General features: G+C 33.7%; 1 protein-coding gene across 1 annotated transcript; it reads right to left on the bottom strand.

The window, feature by feature from the left end:
• Window positions 1–9,087: 9,087 nt before the first annotated feature.
• On the bottom strand, window positions 9,088–12,194 carry LOC105800739 (plant intracellular Ras-group-related LRR protein 4). Its single transcript, XM_012632037.2, has 4 exons — window positions 10,940–12,194; window positions 9,888–10,801; window positions 9,630–9,797; window positions 9,088–9,432 (listed from the first exon to the last, which is right to left on the bottom strand). The coding sequence occupies exons 1-3, from the start codon at window positions 11,562–11,564 to the stop codon at window positions 9,651–9,653; spliced, it is 1,686 nt and encodes a 561-aa protein (XP_012487491.1). The 5' UTR covers window positions 11,565–12,194; the 3' UTR covers window positions 9,088–9,432; window positions 9,630–9,650.
• Between the last annotated feature and the right edge of the window lie 8,622 nt (window positions 12,195–20,816).

Genomic DNA, 20,816 nt, shown 5'->3' with positions numbered 1-20,816 from the left:
AAGTCCCTCACGCTTTAAGCGTGTTTCACTTTGGTCCTGTATTATTCCTTTTGTTTATTTCATATTTAAGCCCCGAAGTTCGTTTAAAGTTTTAATTTAGTCCTTTTGTATTTTGTTTGTTTTCTTATTAAATAATAAATTTGATGTTATACTGTTACCATTAATTATTATTGCTGTTATTTGTTTATTTATATCTTTAAAATCTCAAAATTTATCATATATATATATATATATGTATATACTTATTTTGTATTTTTATATTTTATAATTTGTATCTATATATCTATATACATATTTTTATAAATATATACACATACTTATATGTTTTACATTTTCATATAGTTTTATATACATACATATTCTTACGTACACATACATATATTTTTTATACTTTAAAATTTTAACTTACGTACATATATATATTTTATTTTTTTTATTTTTTATTACTATTATTTCATTTGGTGTTCATTTACTTATTTATTTACATGCTCATTGTTATTATTATTATTTATTTAAGTGCATTAGTTTGTGTTTGCATATTTACTTTATTTTGTGTATACATTGTTGATTTCTTTTTATTATACATTTATCATCTTATTTATTTATCCTTTTTATTTGCATGCATTATTTTATTTGCATTATCATCATTATCATTATTTTACATTCACTTTTTACTCGGATTCGTCAAAAATAGAAATTTCAAAATAAATAATACTCGATATTTAGGACCTTCGAGAGAATCGAGCCATAACGTATTGGGTTCTGACTTTTTTTTCGTTGAATTTAAATAATCGATATTACTCTTTTGAAAATGATAAAAAGCTCGTTATCAAGAATTCAATATGTTGTGTTCTAACGCATTGGATGTGACATGTTGTTTTCTCGAGACGAGGATTTTTCGAAATAAATACAATATTCAATGTTTAATATTTTGAGAAATTGTGCCCTAACGTATTGGGTTGCGATTTCTTCATTTGATTTAAACAATTGAATATTCTTTTAAACTTTATTACACGAATCTTTTCAAACTCAAGTTTTAAATGATATTGGGAATTAAAAAATTATCGCGTTCTAACTTACTGGTCGTGAATAAATAAGCATTTTTCATTCGCGTATCGGGAATTTGAGACATTGTATTCTAACTTACTGGATATGATTCTCTTTCTCGAATAACGTGAAATATACCCATTTTCCTGAAAATTTTCAACGTTTTAATACAAGGATCGTATTTTTTTTTAAATTTCTTCCAAGTTATCAATTTTCGACATCAAGACATTAATAAATCAACTAGGTACCAATTTTGGGCGTTACGAGGGTGCTAATCCTTCCTCGTACGTAACCGACTCCTGAACTCGCTTTCTAAATTTCGTGGACCAAAATCGTTGTTTTAATAAAATTAAACCGTTTATTAAAAACAACCAGTTTTCGAGGTGACCCAATCACACCTCATCAAAAAGGATTGGTGGTGACTCCCATTTTTGTTTTCATTTTCCAAAACCCAAGTCGACCCCGTTTTTCATTCAAAAAATGGTGTCAACAGCTTGGCGACTCCACTGGGGACTTTAAATAAAAGAGTCAAGCCACGAGTTGATTATTTCTTGTCTTTTTGTCGAAAGTTGAAAATTTGATTTAAATATACGATCCTCTCATTGCATTTCATTTGTTTTGAGTTATAGTTTTTATCATGTTTTGTATTTTAAATTTTTATATCTTTCTGCATTGCATTTCATGACCTTTGGTCACACCCTTTTAAGTGGGAGTGAGAAGCTACTCCTTCGTGAGGTTTTTACCTCCGTGCAGGATAGTGGATCGCTTTCGGGATACATCCGTACCTATGTCTTCGTGAGATTTTTATCTCCGTGCAGCCATAGGGAAATGTATTCCCCTAAACCGAACTCGATCTATATGAACCTATAATGGGTGAAAATCGAGGAATCTGCTAGTTCGGGTACCTGTGCTTTAGAACCAAACCACATGTAGTGAACCTTAGGAGCCCACCCTAGGTAGAATCACTTCGAGCCCCTAGTATTCACCCGAATAGGTGTTCTATTTATTCTTGCTTGCTTTTGTACTAACCTGTTTTCTTTTTGTTATGATTGCGTTGCATTTTCATCATAAAAAGAGGTGTTGATTCACGTTCGGTTGTTTAATAGAGAGCTTGTCATAAGGAAATGGGTTTCTTGATAAAGTGGATAATAATACGGTTGTCCGAATATGACCCAAGAAAACGTGATAGTTTAATGGAGGAGTACACAACCATTGCTCCGTTGCCCGAGGATTCAAGATGACGAAGATTATTCGAGAGCCACTGAACTTTCTTAAAGAGAAGCCATGAGCATCACGAGGATAAGTGAGCAACGAGTCGCAGCTCGGATCAAGCAAAAAGGAGATAGAAGAGATGTTCCTTTTGAAGAGTTTGTGAGATTCATCTTAACACGCGAATGAAGAAAGGAATCGTTGTCTTGGAATATAAGGGCAAAGCCGTATATATATATTCGCTTTATGTAAAGAGATTTGTTTTCTAGTAAAGTTCATCTAATAGAATTGAACCAAGAATCAACATCTCTTTTTTGCATTCATTTCATGCATTTGCATTACATAACATCATGTGCATTAAAGACCATTAAAAGAGACCCTAATTGAGTAAAAAATATTTCAGCTAATCTGGAAAAACCAACATTCTTGCGATACCCGAATAGAAACTGAAGGAATGGACCAAAGGTTGGAGAGATTAGAGCGAATGTAGATACAGATGCAGGAGCAATTGACCGAATTTCAACAGGAGATGAGAGATCAGATGCTAGGATTACAAAGAACTATGATAAGCCGATTCAACCGATTGTTAGCTGGAGAGTTAGAAAAAAGGAAGGATCTGATAGACCACTCTGAGGTTGATAATGAGGATTTTGCTCCAACAAGTGTCCAGGTTCAGCCAGATGAGCACCCACAAGGGGCACCCTTTACCATAAGATCTCAACAAGATCAGACTGGTACAACAGCACCAGTGAGTGGCTTGACGTGCCCAAGATCCAATTTTCTTGTTGCACGTGATGATCCAGTAGAAATGAAGCAGGTGAGGGCAGAGTACCAAGATACTATAGAAGCCCCAAGGAAGAAGGGGAATACGAGGAATAATGCAAACAGATATAACAAGGGCCACTCAAAACCAATCATTGTGGGCCGGCCAAAAACAGAAACCACCAGACATCGGAGTTCTTTAAAGCAAGAATTTGGAGTGAAACCAGGTACTGAGAAGCTCCAGTTCACACCAAATCTGACGTCATATAAGAAGTTGTATCAAAGCTTGTTCGATACGCATGTTGTTGCTCCTCATTACTTAAAACCCATACAGCCTCCGTATCCCAAATGGTATGACACGAATGCACAATGCGACTACCATGCGGGAATTACGGGGCATTCTATAGAAAATTGCACGACCTTTAAAAAGCTAGTCGAAAGGTTTATCAATATGGGCATTGTCAAATTTGAGGATTCACTCAGTATAGAAAACCCGCTACTCAATCATACGGATAATGAAGGGAATGCGATGAATGAAGAAATGTTGGGAAATGTTCACATCAGTGCTGAATACGAAGAAACAACTGGAGAAGAGATCTTATTAGATGTTCGCCCTTATAAACTTGGGAGTGTTCTAAAGAAACCCCTGTAGTATTTAGAGCTTGCTCAGAGTAATATTCAAAACACACTTGTTGCTCTTAGCCTAGAGGCAACAAGAAGTCTTTTGTGAAATAGACTCATGTCTGAACGTCATTATTTCAATGGAATGCATCTTTGCAATCTTTTGAACCAATATTCTTTCATTTCTTGAATGATTATTCTTTTATTCTTTCATCCAAATCATTCTTTCATTCATAATCATACTGTGCAGATAATTATTATTAAATTCATACATTCTTTGTATATTCTCTTGTACCTACAATAGGTCCCTGAATATCAACGACATGAATGACACTGCTACAGACTTAAAATCTCCTTTTGAGCGAGACATGTGTTTAGAGGGATCTCACGACTTTGAAGATGACACAGATTATAGCCTATCTCCGGACTTGTTGAGGATGGTAGAACAAGAGGATAAACAGATCCTACCTCTCAAGGAATCGTTAGAAATTGTGAGCTTGATGAAGACTAGAATTGACCTGACCACAGAGACGAAGCAAGACCTTATTGAGTTACCTCTAGAGTTCAAAGATGTCTTTGTATGATCATACCAGGGTATGCCTCGATTCTTATAATAAAGCATGCACAACAGCACGATGTCAGAAATTTACAGTGCGAACGATGCAATTCTTTGCCGGGGCAATGCCTCTCTCGTTGAGTCAGCATAGCTTTGCCCATTTGAATTTGAGTTTCCATCCCTTCAAGATGTTGTTGGATTTTGTCCGGATTAAAGAGGAAGATCCAAAGTTTTCTATCGTAGTTGCGTCCCAAAAGGGCTCTATGAAAGAAATCTGGTACCAAAGAAGATTTTTCACATACAAGATGAAAGTGGAAGACTTTAGAATAACATTGATTCTGGTCGAAAAACATGACCAGGACTTGCCTAATCTCATGAGTTCAGACTCAAAAAAAAATCAAAAAATCAAAAAAAAAATAAAAAAAAATCAAAGTCAAAATAGAAAAAAAAAAGAGAAAAAGAAAAATGAGAGGTCAAGGCGAAAACCTGCAAAGGGCGCTTTGACCAAAGGTGGATCTGAGTTGAAAACCCGAAAAAGGGCGACTCAAATTTTGAGCAAAATGGGGCATGGACAGCACCATTATCGAAGACTTCTAATGGGCGTTGCTTCATTTTTGAGAGGCTACTTCATGAATCAAGGTCATCCTATACCGATACAGATTTTCAGAGAGGATGGTATTGGAAAATGCATTGAACTTAAATGATAGCACGAAAAATTAGGTCTGAAATCAATTTAGAAGCAGACACCACGTTTTGTCACCAAATTACCTAGAGGTGAACAAGGACTGGCATCAAAAATTACTATTTTCCCTCATCGTTTGTCGAACATCTGTACTGGGGCAACACCTATCTTTTTGGTTTACAGGATTGAGGTAGTTTTACCTATTAAAATCCCCTCATTGCTTGTTGGAGGGATCAAATCGCGATGTGATCAGTTGGCCCTAGGAAAAGGGGTTAAAAGCTATTTATTAGAGTCAGATGTACCATAAATAAATAATATGAGCCCATAATAAATAGGCTCGTCTCAGAGAATTCCACGAGAGGGCTGGATGTTAAAAAAGATTCTTCCTTAACGAAAGGATTCTAGAAGGAAATGAATGCCAAGCCGGGGATGTCATTGTGTTATAAAGAAGACCATTTTCAGAGGAGCACTGATCTTGAGTTAGATTGATAATCCTATAAACTCGGATCTAGTCAAGAAACACTTCGTTTAAAGAAGAAGAAAAGACCAAGGTAAAAATCCGCAAAGGGCACTTTGAAAAAAAAACTCTGTTGGGGAAATGCCGTTCTCTTGGGCCTATCGCAATTTTGCCTATTGAAGACGAGATTCTTTCTGAGTTTTTGGACCCAATCCCGATTGAGGAGGAATGTTCAAAGTTATCCATCATGGTCAAATGCGCCAAAAGCAAATGATGTGAGCTCAAAAAAAAAGAGGGAGAAGAAGAAGAGAATTCCATGAGAGGACCTAGTATCGAAGAAGATCCTTCCCACACAAAAAGAACTTCATGCCAAGATGGGAAGAACCTTATGTGGAAGGCCTTATCTGGAAAAGCGTCAATCTTGATCGGAAAGGATAACGAGGACATGTCTAATCCAATGAGTTCAAAAAAAAAGAGAAAAAAAAGGAGAGGCCAGGGTGAAAACCCGCAAAGGGCACCTTGAGACCAAAGGAGATTTGAGTTGAAAACCCGAAAATGGCGGCTCAAACTTTTGATCATAATGGGACATTAAGTGATCAGAGCGACTCAAATTTTGGATCAAATTGGGGGATGAGGCGATCAAAGCAGCTCAAATTTTGATCAGATCGGGGCATATGGTGATCTTGCTATACCTGAATCAATAGGAAAGGGTAGGCGACATCTTGGGGCATCGACAAAGTCCTGTTGATCTCCTAAACACATGTCTTCAAAAAGTTTGTACAGAGAAATTCAAGCTGCGATATCTGGGGCACCCAACCTTCATATTGTTTATATATTAAATTTGTTGTTCTTGGAATACTTTTTCTTTTCTAAGATATACATTCCCAATCAAATTTTTTATTATTCTTTACTATTTTTGATAATTTATTCATTTTGAGCTATGCTCAGAACCATCTTTATTCTTATCCATTATTATAACCCTTTTTGCAAGCATGTTGCATTGGAATAATGATTAATGGACAAATATTACTTTCACAAGGGAAGTTTGCATATTACTCTAGAAGTTTCTAAATAATATAGGAACCTGAAACAGGACTATTGTTTAGAAAACACCAAGTGCTCACCTGCTCACCTGCTCACCTACAACACGCAACATTAAGAAGCAAAAATAGAGTAAAAGTAAAAAGAAAAAAGCTTGTAAAAGGCTATATAAAAGCCATTAAAAAACTGAAAATATGGGGGGCTTCCTTTTCTTTTGTAATATTTTCACAAAAATACAACGAATTAATAAGAAAATCAAAAAAGCAAAAAAAAAGGTTGATCTCAGTCATTTTCTTTTCGGTTCTTGCGTTTCTTTTTTGTTTATTTTCTTCCTTTTTTTTGTTTATTTTCTATAACTTTTAAACAAAACGAAAAAGAAAAGAAAAGGATACTTACATCCCAAAGCCCGTCGTCGGAGACCATTTTCGGCGTTGGAATCGGATGAAAGGGTACGAAAGACCCTCCTTTTTCATATCTTTCGGCTAGGAAGGCTGGTTTTCGTGTGTGTTGTGAATCGGGTGAAAGGCTTTTTTTGTGTAACGTCGCCACCGTCCACGGTGGCGCTTCTGTGATGGCGCTAAAGCCGATGACCATGGTCGGTCAGAGGTTGAGAGAGAGAGCTTTGCTCTCTTTTTCTAAAGAAAGGTGAAACCGAAATTTTTGAGGTTTTTTATATATTTATAATAAGCTTGAAGCGGCGCCGTTTAAGCCCCATGACCAGCGTGTGATCCGACCGCTCTAGGGGATCCGTGTTTTCATGAAATGGGCTATTTATGCAATAGGTCCCTCCGCTGCAATTTGCTTCAATGTAGTATTTTTTTTGATTTCTACTGTGGATTTTGCTTTATTCCGATTTGGTCCTTAGACCAATTCTTTATGGTTGAAACGCAGCGTTCGTGACGGGAAATATTTCCCACAAGTCCTCGCGCTTTAAGTGTGTTTCACTTTGGTCTGTATTATTCCTTTTGTTTATTTCATATTTAAGCCCAAGTTCGTTTAAAGTTTTAATTTAGTCCTTTTGTATTTTGTTTGTTTTCTTATTAAATAATAAATTTGATGTTATCTGTTACCATTAATTATTATTGTTGTTATTTGTTTATTTATATCTTTAAAATCTCAAAATTTATCATATATATATATATATATATATGTATATACTTATTTTGCATTTTTATATTTTATAATTTGTATCTATATATCTATATACATATTTTTATAAATATATACACATACTTATATGTTTTTACATTTTCATATAGTTTTATATACATACATATTCTTACGTACACATACATATATTTTTATACTTTAAAATTTTAACTTACGTACATATATATATTTTGTTTTTTTATTACTATTATTTCATTTGGTGTTCATTTACTTATTTATTTACATGCTCATTGTTATTATTATTATTTATTTAAGTGCATTAGTTTGTGTTTGCATATTTACTTTATTTTGTGTATACATTGTTGATTTCATTTTATTATACATTTATCATCTTATTTATTTATCCTTTTATTTGCATGCATTATTTTATTTGCATTATCATCATTATCATTATTTTACATTCACTTTTTACTCGGATTCGTCAAAAATAGAAATTTCAAAATAAATAATACTCGATATTTAGGACATTCGAGAGAATCGAGCCCTAATGTATTGGGTTCTGACTTTTTTTTTCGTTGAATTTAAATAATCGAGATTACTCTTTTAAAAATGATAAAAAGCTTGTTATCGAGAATTCAATATGTTATGTTCTAACGCATTGGATGTGACATGTTGTTTTCTCGAGACAAGGATTTTTCGAAATAAATACAATATTCAATGTTTAATATTTTGAGAAATTGTGCCCTAACGTATTGGGTTGCGATTTTTTCATTTGATTTAAACAATTGAATATTCTTTTAAACTTTATTACACGAATCTTTTCAAACTCAAGTTTTAAATGATATTGAGAATTAAAAAATTATCGTGTTCTAACTTACTTGTCGTGATCCCTTTTTTAAATAAGCATTTTTCATTCGCGTATCGGGAATTTGAGACATTGTATTCTAACTTACTGGATATGATTCTCTTTCTCGAATAACGTGAAATATACCTATTTTCCTGAAAATTTTCAACGTTTTAATACAAAAATCGTATTTTTTTTAAATTTCTTCCAAGTTATCAATTTTCGACATCAAGACATTAACAAATCAACTAGGTACCAATTTTGGGTGTTACGAGGGTGCTAATCCTTCCTCGTACGTAACCGACTCCCGAACCCGCTTTCTAAATTTCGTGGACCAAAATCGTTGTTTTAATAAAATTAAACCGTTTATTAAAAACAACCAGTTTTCGAGGTGACCCAATCATACCTCATCAAAAAGGATTGGTGGCGACTCTCATTTTTGTTTTCATTTTCCAAAACCCAAGTCGACCCCGTTTTTCATCCAAAAAATGGTGTCAACACCAAGGATCCTGAAAAATCATATCTCATTCATATGTGGACACAAAGGTAAGATACAAATATCTAAAAAAGAATGAAGAGTCAAAGCAACATAGGATAGAAGAACATAGGTGACTCGCATAAAGCCTACAAATAGAAACTTTACCAGTCTGTCAGACCTTAGAAGAAAGCCTGCACAGAGCAGAGGATCTTTATATCAAGGTAGCTGCAGAAATGGAGAAATCATGCATCACTCTACACACTTTTTCAAAACCATTACGTCTTCAAATAAAACAATTTTCTATTACGGGTTGTTAAATGGTACTCAAACTTCATTTTACAATAGAAATACAGATTACAACATTTCTTCCCTCCCCTGTTTTCCGGCTGAATGGTACACCTCAATATAGTGCAACGACAAAATAAATAAAGTGGAAAAAAAAAAAGGGGGGGGGGAGAAACAATTATAATTGATTAGGAGAATAAAGAAAAAAAAGAAAGGAAACAAATCCACGATTTTGAGAAGGAAAGTCAGAGCCATGATCTATGATCCACTTGGCGATGCCAACAACAACTCGTTGCATCGTCCTAATTGATGTCAACTGACTCACTAACAGCTAAAAAACCTGTAAGATAAAAAAAACAAAAGCAAGTACAGCTATGAGTGTAAATCCTGCTATCAGCTTCCTTAATGAAGATATTGCCACTAAGACTAGATTTAGCTACAAGTGTTCCAAATCCTTTTCATTATGTTTGTGTGGTTGGACACTGGGGCAACTCGGCAACAAAATATGATAACACGGTTGCTTTCCTGACAACTTACCCAAACATAAAGTGCTGTAAATCAGGCTTTTACATAGTCCATCCCATTGCGCTTCCTTTTGTTAGACTTGGAGAAGAAGCATATTTGAGCCCAACTCTTCTTCTGCTTCACCGGTTGTAATTTAACATCCCTTTTCTCAACCAGATCAGCCATATACCGGACAACAGCCTAAGTAAATGGATAAAGTAGCTTTAGGCCATGGGATAACATTTTCTTTTCTTTTATCAAAGAAAAAGCATACAAAACGGATTATATTACCTGTGCACCCTGCTCCGCAATGTGCCTAGGAGGCACTTCCAGAGGATTTTGATCCACACGTAGAACTTGAAGTCGTGTTAACATCCTAAAAGAGTCTGGGAGGACCCGGATCTGATTATTGCTAATGTCCAGCTCTTCAAGCATCTCAAGATTTCCAATAGACCTTGGTAGGGATCGCATATCAGCAAAATTGTTGCCTACGTTCATCTTGACTAGTGTGGTGGCAAAACATAAACTCTCAGGCAAAGACTCAAGCTCATTGAAACTGACATCTAGTTCCTTCAGGTTTGCCAAAGATGACATCGTCGTAGGTAATTGTTTGATGTTGTTATAGCGCACGGATAAAACCTCTAAGGTTTCTATCTTCCCAACTGCTTCTGGGAGGGCTTTGAGCCGGTTATAATCTGCACGAAGCTCTTTAAGTGAAGAGCAGTGACCAATAGTATGTGGAATTTCTTCTATGTCATTTGTCTCCACATTCAGTTTCTTGAGGCTAATGAGTGAACCTATAGAGTCAGGGAGTGAAGGAAGGTGATTGGAGCTCAAATCAAGCTCCTCGAGGCGAACCAATCTCCCAAATGTAGCAGGCAAAGATGATAGCTGGTTCGCACTGAGATCTAGAAAGACCAAGCTGAGTAGATCTCCAACAGAATCTGGGAGTTGAGCAATCTTATTCGAATGCAAATCGAGTTTCTTCAAGGATGAAAGGCCGCCAATGGTGTCAGGCAAAGCTACAATACGATTATCAGACAAATCCAGTGTAATTAAACTGCACAACTTCCCTATTGAGTCAGGAAGCCAGTCAATTTGATCCATCAACTTGGCTTGGAGGTTGAGATCTCGAGTGCCTTTCTTTGAAGAGACTTCAATTATACTAGCTAGCTTAATCAGACTCAACTTCTCACCATCATGAACTGCACAAGCAAGTAATATGCATGGAATATTAGAGAGAGAGAGACAGCAGTAGGCACTAAAATCTTAAAAACGAAAAATGGTGCGAGAAACACGTAGTTGGTAAATTCAAAATAAAGGGAATTGAGGTAGAAGCTAACCCGCAGCAGTGGCTCCCCCGGACTTAAGAGAAGAGTCCAATATGTGAGGTGAAGAAGACATAGAAATACCCAACCCATCAGTGGAGTTAGCATAGAAGGAAGACTTGGCCTTCTTAACGTAACTGTCATCTCTGGAGAAGAGTGGTCGTTCTGATGCAGGCTCCCTAAAGGAGGAGGGCGTAGCAGCGGTAAATGAGTTGTCGGAAGGCGGAGGAGTGGCGGCGGTGTGGGGCAAGGCGTTTGAAAGGGTGGTTTTATCATTGAGTTTGGAGGAGGTAGAGGAAAGGCAGTTGGATGCCCTCTGGATAAATTCATCGAACAGAGCATGGACAGACTCGAGATCCAGCAATTTGAAGGCCTCCCTCTTCTGCTCCTTGCTCTGGAAGTAAACACAGTTCTTTTGCATCTCGAGGAGGATAAGGAAGAGCTCCTCGGGGACATTAGGGCTCTTGGTCTGGCGAGTAATGGCTTCCAGCCTAGCTTGGTCTTCCTTCTCGACATTCCGAATGAGAGCCTTGGCAGCTAGGACCTCGTCGACAGCAGGGCGCGGCGGCAGAGATCTGTGAATTCTCATGATCTCCTCCACCGCTTCGTCCGTGGAGCGAACCACGCCGAATTCAACCATTATTGTTGTACGGAAGAAATCACTGAATAGCCGAAATTCAGGCGAAGAAGAGACACAATTGATTCTACAACTACTCCCACTCAACTAAACGGTTAATGGAAAAGAATCTAGATTGAGTTTGAGTTTGAGATCGTCATCATGACCGGATCCCACACACACTAAAAGAAAAAACCCGAAACAAACTGAATCTGGAATGGATTCTCAAATTCTGAAATACTTTCAGGCCTGCCTATGCAACAATTACAACACAATATGATTAGCAGAGACAAAGAGACAGATCATGGTGCTATTTAAATTAAAGCTTAGCAGTGAAAGTAGTAATAAAGATAAAGATTTTTCCAGAAATAAGAAACTCATGTAAAATTAAATCTAGTAATGGTCACAATCACATAGAGAAGAGAAGAGAGAGTGGCTATGGCTGGGCCTGGCTTTACCACCAAATTACTGCTAATTTATATTTTACTTTGATTGATGATGGCTTTGGCTTTGCTGTCGCAGTCCCCCCTTATCCACAAAACTTGTAAATAAATTGGACTAAAGTTGCATTGAGGAAAGGTTATTATTATACGGTAATTTTATCACATTTTTGGTGCTTCATCTCAACTTTATTTTTGTCACAAAGGGAAGGCAATTAGCAGTTTCTTTGGTTATGTAATGTAGGCTTCCATCGCATTGCGCTTTTAAGGAATCGAGAAAGGGATCAAATCCAGCTGTTTCGGTGCTCTGCTCACTTTTATTTATTATATTTATAACATTATTCTTCTTCTTCGCAGCTGCAAGTGCTTAGGAGCCAAGCCAACTACTATTTTCTAGTATTTAATTTCTTCTATAATTTCTTAATCATTAAACATATTTTACCTGTATACTTTCCGGATCATAAAATAGCTTCTTCTTTTTTGTTTAAAGCCCTAGCTTTAAAGTTAATGGTCTTTTTTAAAAGGTTTAATTGTGAACATCCTTATTATAAATTTTTCCTACCCTTTCTCAGACGTGTGTTACTGATGGTTGAAAACAACGATGTTAAAAAAATATTAATTTATTAAAAAAAGTGGACAGTGTATTAAAGACGAGTATAAATTATCAACATATATTGGATACAACGTTAAGTTGCATGGCATTTTTAATAAGAGAATGACTATTCGAGCTTTGGAGATAATATTGTTGGAAGAGACAACCACAAACTTCAAACATAAACTATAAAACAGACATGAATGATATTAAAAAAAGAATGTAAATTTTAATATATCTTTATTATTATTTAAACTCTAGACTAAGTTGGTGCTTCAAGTCAATTGGGTACCAGCTTGGTTAGAAAAATTACTAGAATGTCTTTTCATATTTAAATTTATTTGAGCGTACTTTAATCTTTAAAAAAAAAACAAAAATATGCATATTGTGAGATTTGAACCAATGCTAATTGCATTGGTAAAACTTAGATTTAACAATCAACCAAAGCTTTATTTTAATTTTTTAATACATTTTAATCTTAATATGCACACTTTATTATATCCATCAATTGTATATTTATACATTATTTAAACCCCGACTAAGTTGGGGTTACAAGTCAACTAGACACCAACTTGGTTAGGAAAATTATGAAAATATCCTTTCATAATCTATACTATTATTTAAGCTCTTGACTAAGTTGTGTAACAAGTCAACCGGACAATAAGTTATATTATTCGAGGTATTCTAGTCCTTTTATTTTAATAAGAACCAATGAAAAATTTACATGTTTTTGGATTTGAACCCATGTCATTTATATCAATAAAATTTTAACTTTACCATTAACCAAACCTTTATATTAATATAATATTTACATTTTAATTATATTATGCATACTCCATTACCCAATCAATTGTATATATCTTGATAATATTGTTGTTTAAGTTGGAGTCACAAGTAAACTCGACACTAACTCAAGATTGATGACAACGCCATGATAGACAATTGTAGCCCATTTAGTATATGTAATCGATGTATTTACATGTTTAGATTTCATTTTACTCACAATTTAATCTATTGTTTTTCATTTTAATATCGTACTTATTTTTATGTGTTATTATTAATTAATTTCAAACGATATATTTCATTATTTATTGTCTATTATTTTAAACTAACATTTGTATTCAAAGTACGTAGTTTCCACACGCATATGCATAATAGAATTTCTAGTATATATAAATTGACATACATAAATACCTTTACTAAATATATATAAATTTGTTCTCCAATATGATCATATTTTATCTTATGGTAATCATTACATCTTCCTTCATGAAAGTCAATTGCTATCGAATATTAACTATGCCATTTATCATAAAGACAAATGACTCATGGCCACATTTACTTTTCATCTATCACGTAATGCCAATGAGAAGATATCATTTACCTATTAATTGGGCTATGAATTCTACTATTGTAAATGATGTTAAATATTGCAGAAGTCGTATACTTAACGCACCAACTTTCAGTTACTTATCTATTTGAAGTCAAGTTTTACTTACGTCAAAGTATATGAGTCACGCATACATAGTCCATCATCCACTCAGGATCAATGTATGTCAAACTGTGAACATTACAAGTGAAAAAAAATCCATAAATGGATCTAGGATCTATTTTACTTGGGTCTTGTCCGATGTACCATCAATCCAATCAGTCACATCTATGTTTTTATCTTTTAGAAGTCATCCGCTATAGTGCCAAGATAAAGCATCTCCCCAATTGGACTTGATAGATGACATATTAGTCTTTCAATCGGTTTGCTCATTTTTTATTAGACTAAGGACATGTTCATCTACTAATACAAGTTGTCTTTCTGTATTACGATTCAACTATGTAATATGAATTAATATTAGTTAAACATTAGATAATCATTGAGCTAATATTTGCTTCATTTTGCATTGCGTGCAAAAACATTGAGGACTATATGCAAAGAGTATTAATGTAACTAATGGATATTATTATTAAACCAATTTGTTCAAAAAATACAAGTATACAAAACAAATATACTACACTTATGACATTAGATCCAATAGTCTCTCACTTGCCCTAATGAAGTAGATGAGTCATATTTCGCATTCACATGCTCTCTACATGTTTCTCAAAACTCCTAGCTATTAGAGTCTTGGTAAACGGGTTGGCAAGGTTGTCCACTAATGCGATTTCGACTACATCTACTATTCCATCTGCTATTGCCTCTCTTATGATATGATACTTTCTATCAATCTGTTTTATCCTCTTGTGGTTTCTGGTTTCCATGGTGTTAGTTATTGTCGCACTGTTATCCCTATATAGTGTGATAGTTTTTCTTAACACTTCTCCATACTATGGACCTGTCGCTTAGGACAAAAACACAATCCGGTGTCGATTTCCTCGAATCTCAATATGTTCAGAAGTTTGAATCGATATAACCGATAGGAGTAAAATCTTTTCTGAAATACACAAACATGTAATCCCTCATTATCTATAAACATGTGAGTATGTGATTAACTACTTGCCAATGTCTTGACCAAGATTCGCTTAACATCAACTTACCAACCCTATTATGGAACAAATATCTCGACATGTGTATAACATAGCATATATGAGACTTCCTACTACTAAAGCATAAAGATTGTTTCTCATGTGTTCTCTTTCTTTTGTTGTCTTAGGATAATCCTTCAAAAACAAAATGAAATCCCGATACAGAAGATTAAGATCCCTTCTTTGAATCGGTTATTGCATAATGTTGATATCTTGTCTATGTATGAAGCTTGTGATATTTTTATCACTCTTTTTTTTCAGTCTCTTAGGACTTGATTACCTAGAAAAAAGTTAGTTTTTCCCAAGTCTTTCATGCTAAACTGTTGACTTCACCACAGTTTAATCGATGACAATATCCTTACATCATTTCCAAAAATAGAATGTCATCGACATATAGAACAAAAAAGACTACCTTTCCATCCCCAATACGTTATAAACACAAGGTTCTTTTACATTTTGCTCAAATCTAAAAGTTTTGATCACTTGATCAAATCTTTGATTCCATAAGCAGGATGCTTCCTTAAGTTCATATATAGATCTAAGTAGTTTGCAAACTTTATGCTTGTTTCCTTTAACTATATATCTGGTGGATTGCATCATATAAATGGTCTCTTCAAGATAGTCATTCAAGAATGTTGTCTTGATATCCATTTGCTAGATCTTGTAATCGAGTGTCGTTGCAATGGATAATAATATGTGGATTAACTTGAGCATGACAACTAGAGAGAAGGTTTCTTTATAATCGATACCTTCTGTCTCAATATAACCCTTTGCTACAAGTTTGGCCTTATATGTTTTCACTCTTCCATCTACATTTCTTTTCTTCTTATAAATCCACTTACACCCTATAGGTGATTTGGATTTTATAGAACCCATCTCAACTTTCATAGTTATTTCCCAAAGCTTGAAATCAACACTCTACATCGCTTCATCTAATGTTAGTGGCCATCATCTTCCTGTTTGATAGACTTGGTGTTTAAATCAATTCCACCATATTGGAAGAAATCAGGCCTACAAGAGACTCTTCGACTACGACGAAGCTCCCTATGTTGTTGATCATTTGCAGGTCTACTAGTAGGAGTTGGTTCTAAAATCGTTACTATAGGTCTTTGTGTATTTCTCGAAAGCTTATTTAGTTCTTCTTTACTACGAGGTTTAAAATCATTCATGTAACTCTTTTCAATGAAGGTAACATGAGTTGAAACTATAATTGTTTACTCTTTTAGGTTATAAAATAAACCCTCATTTGTTCCTTTAAGATATCCTACAAACAAGCACAATGTTGCCCATGAATTTTTCCTCATAAATTTATCCAATACGTGGGCTAGACATCCTCAAATCCTTAAATGTTTTAGGCTTGGCTTCTTGCCATGCCACAATCTGTATGGAGTTTTAGGTACGACCTTAGTTGGTATATCATTCAAAATTTATCAAGCTGTTTGTAAAGTATATCCCTAAAAGGAGACTAGCAGGTGTGAATAACTTAACATCGATGTCTAACAAAGTTCAATTCATTCTCTCTACTACGTCATTCTATTGTGGAGTTCCCGAAATGATTAATTAGGATAATATCTCTTTGTATACGAGGCATTTTAGGAACTCATCATATAGGTATTTCCCACTTCGACCAGACCGAAGTGTCTTTATGGGTACATCTAGTTGTTTCTCCACTTCCACATGAAACTTTTTGAATTTATCAAAGGTTTCACTTTTGCGATGCATTAGGTACATATATACATATTTGGCATAACCTTTTATAAAGGTTGCATAATAATCATAATCACCTCACATACTAACATTCATGGGGGCCACATACATCAATGTGCACAAGTTCTAAAGGTTTCACGACCCTCGTTCCTTTTGCATTAAAAGATCACTTATTCATCTTACCTTTCAAGCAAGATTCACATTGTGGAAGTTCAACTTCCTTAAGCTAACTTAAGGTGTTATATTTCACAAGTCTAGTGATTCTTTCTTAGTTAATATGACTGAGTATCAAATGCCAAAGGTATTCCTCATTAGAGTGAGAAGTTTTAAGTCTTTTATTCGTTAATTCAATTTCAAGCAACTTGTATTGACTGTGCCATGGTGTACAAACACCGAGCAGAGAATTAACACAAAATTATCAAAAACATATGCAGCTTCACTGCAAGTGTGATAGGTCACTTGTAATATTTATGTTACAATGAAAAACGAAGTATTCTGTGGATCAAACCCAAGAAATATCGGGCTACAAGGTGACTAACAATGATAACGCATGCATCTAAGAAGTCTAGCTAGCTAATCACTAAGCATTATATTACAACAAATCATCATTTAAGATTAATTACACTAAACTACACCTAGGAGGATTAAATTGAATATAAAAAAGTACACAAATGTCAATCTAACGAGACAAAGTGGTCAATTAATATTCATATTGCTAGTTAATTCTTAGATTAGGGATCTAAATTGCTCATACTCCTAATTGGTCCAATTTTACCTTTAGGTCCCCATTTTATCCAATTAGATGATTTAGTCTGGTTTATCTCTCGATCTCATTAAACTAAATTGGGACAATCAAATTGGTTCACACAAGCTCTCCTCTCGATATCATCTATCTAAATGTTCACCTAAAAACGTCAATTATAGGTTTTGAAGTCTATTTGATTTAGTCTAATTTTTACGAATTCGTCCCTGACCCTAAAACATGCAAAATTTCAATCAATCAACCAACCACCAAAAGATTTAGTGCATATGCATCATCTTCATTCTTAAATGACTTATCAAAGAAAACATAAAAAGGCAAAGATGATAAGTTCTTTGGGTCTAATATCATGTCTAATTACGAGTACTTTCTAGACTTTTAGCTCAATACATTATAATTCAGTCCAACCCGATATTTTTTCTATTTCATAAAATAAACATCTTAAGTTAATTTAAATAAATAAATTTCCCAATTAAATAATTTTCTCAACCCAATTCTAATTTGATTAAAATCATGATGACTTTACTAGTAAAAGAATCTATGAGAAAATAATTTTAATATTTCCATATTCAATGATCTTTCCATGACCAATAAATTTATTTTCATTTTGAACTTCATTATTTAATCACTTAATTAAGTAATAATTTGAAAAATCATAAATTCATTTTCTAGGTTATTTCCATTTAGAAAACCACATTCATTTCCAAATGTTTCCTATTTTTCTAACTTTATCATTTCTATCCATTTATGTTTATTTGGTTTAACATGCAATTCATTTATGGTTTCAATGAGCTAGTGGAGGGATCGATTGGACATATGCAATTAGGGCTCAAATGATTTATAATTAAGTTCCAACATTTTTCCTATTAATTATAAACTCATTTAGCCATGAAGTCATTCCACTATAGTATTGTGACTGAGCTCTCACTAACTGTATACCATTACGAAAGCAACTTGATCAGTGCTCGTTCAATGACCTTTTCATAAATGTGTTGCCCTCATAGGATATCCTTAATCTCTTTGGTAACCATTACATCTTCCTTCATGAAAAGTCATTTACTATCAAATAGTAATCAAATCATTCATCACAAAGACAAACGACTCGTGGTCGCGTTTACTTTTCATCTACCATGTAATGCCAATGAGAGGATATCATTTACCCATATCTTGGGCTATGAATTCCAATATTGTGAATGATGCTACATAATATAGAAGTCGTATACCCAACGCAACAACTTTCAATTCCTTAACTATTTGAACTCAGGCTTTTTACTTACATCAAAGTATACGAGTCGCACATACATAGTCTGTCATCCACTTAGGATTAAGGTATGCCACACTTTAAACGTCACAAGTGAATCCATAAATAGATTCATGATCTATTCTTCTTAGGTCTAGTCCAATGTACTATCAGTCTAGTTAGTCACATATATGTCTCTATCATTTGGAGTCATCTACTTCGATGCCCAAGCCAAGGTATCTCCCCAATTGGACTTGATTAATGACATATTAGTCTTTCAATCGGTTTGCTAATTTTTTACTAGACTAAGGACATATTTAGGTTTATTTACAAATATAAATTGTTTTTCTGTATCACGATCCGGCCATGTAATACTACTTAGTATTAGTTTAAACATTAAACAACCAGTGAGTCAATATTTACTTCTATTTTTCTTTGCATGCAAAAATCACATGAGGACATTATGCAAAGTATATTAATGTAATCTATGATTTTTTTATTAACCAATCTGTTCGAAAAAATTACAAGTGTACATAGACGAAAATACTACACTTAGGACACCAAATCCAACAATATATAGGGATCCTCGATGAGACCCAGATTGTGATCAAAATATTCATGGATAATAGTTATAGATTCACTTTTTTTTTTTAAAAAAAAAAGAGATGTTATGTCTCTACTATTGCTAAAAGTCATGTAGCATAAGTATTTATTTCATTATTTAATTTTTCGTACTACATGTATTAACTATACCATTTTTCTGATCTTGGTACTTAATTGTTTTTTTGTCACAAGTGATACCCTTTTTGCTCTAGTTAGTACCTCCGTTAGTTAAACAATTAAATCTTTTTTTAAAAATATGTATTAACTATACCATTTTTCTCATCTAGGTACTTAATTGTTTTTTGTCACAAGTGATACCCTTTTTGCCGTAGTTGGCACCTCCGTTAGTCAAACAGTTAAATCTATTTTAAAAAAGGGTAAATTATAAAAATAGTCACCCAACTATTAGGGTGTTTCTATCTTGGTCACTCAAGTTAAAATTTTTCTATTTTAGTCACTAACGTATCAAAATTTAATATTTTCGTCACTCCTCCGTTAAATCACTAACTATGACCTTATCTTTTATTAGCATAATAAAAAATTTAACCTTCCAATGTTGATAGATTCTATCAATTTAATACTAAATCTAAAAGTTCAATAAATTTAGCCATAAACTTTACACATTTTGCCAACTTAGTTTTACTTCTTAAAAATTAAAAATTAAAAATTAAAAAAAACTTTAAAACTAAAAATTATTTAAAAATTATTTTTATAAAATACATACAAATTTATAAATAAATGAATACTTATTTTCTCTTTTGTTAACATGACATTTATTTATTAAAATAATACTTTTATAAATAAAAATATTTTTAAAATAAAATCGCACAAACAAGACTTAAATCATATTAAATTATTTTATTTTATTTTATAAATAATAAATTTTATTATACATCTGACATTGCTCCTTAGTCCTCGTCAAATTTTTCGAGTGTTGGGCACCACTAGACCTGTCCATGGGCTGGGTGGCCCCCTTGAAAAGTGGTAGGGTTTGGGTAAAAATATAGGCCCAAAAAATGGCATTGGAAAAAAAAAGGCCTGTATGGAAAATGGGTCGGGCCTCGGGAAAGGCTTTTTTGGCCCGAGTTTGACCCAAATATGCAAAAAAAAAGATGTTTTTTTTACTGTTTTCTTGTTATTTTGTTCTTGTTTTTTTTTTCCCTATTTTGCTAGCGTTTCACTATTATATTGCTAATATTTTGTTGTTATTGTTTGGTGATTGTATAACTCTTGTTTTATTGTTAATTTCGTTACTATCTTAGAGGCATTTGCTTGCTAAGTTGTATCTATCTTAGTGTTATTTAAGTATACATATTACTTTTTTTAATTTATTTTCAATTTGTTGGGAAACATTTATTTTATTGTTTTAGTATTTTGATTTATTATATATATTTTAAATTTTATATTAAAAATTAAT

The sequence above is a fragment of the Gossypium raimondii genome, chromosome 7, assembly GCF_025698545.1.
Source record: "Gossypium raimondii isolate GPD5lz chromosome 7, ASM2569854v1, whole genome shotgun sequence".
Taxonomy (NCBI): Eukaryota; Viridiplantae; Streptophyta; class Magnoliopsida; order Malvales; family Malvaceae; genus Gossypium; species Gossypium raimondii.
Note: the sequence above shows the minus strand (reverse complement) of the source record. Positions and strands in the feature narration are given on the sequence as shown.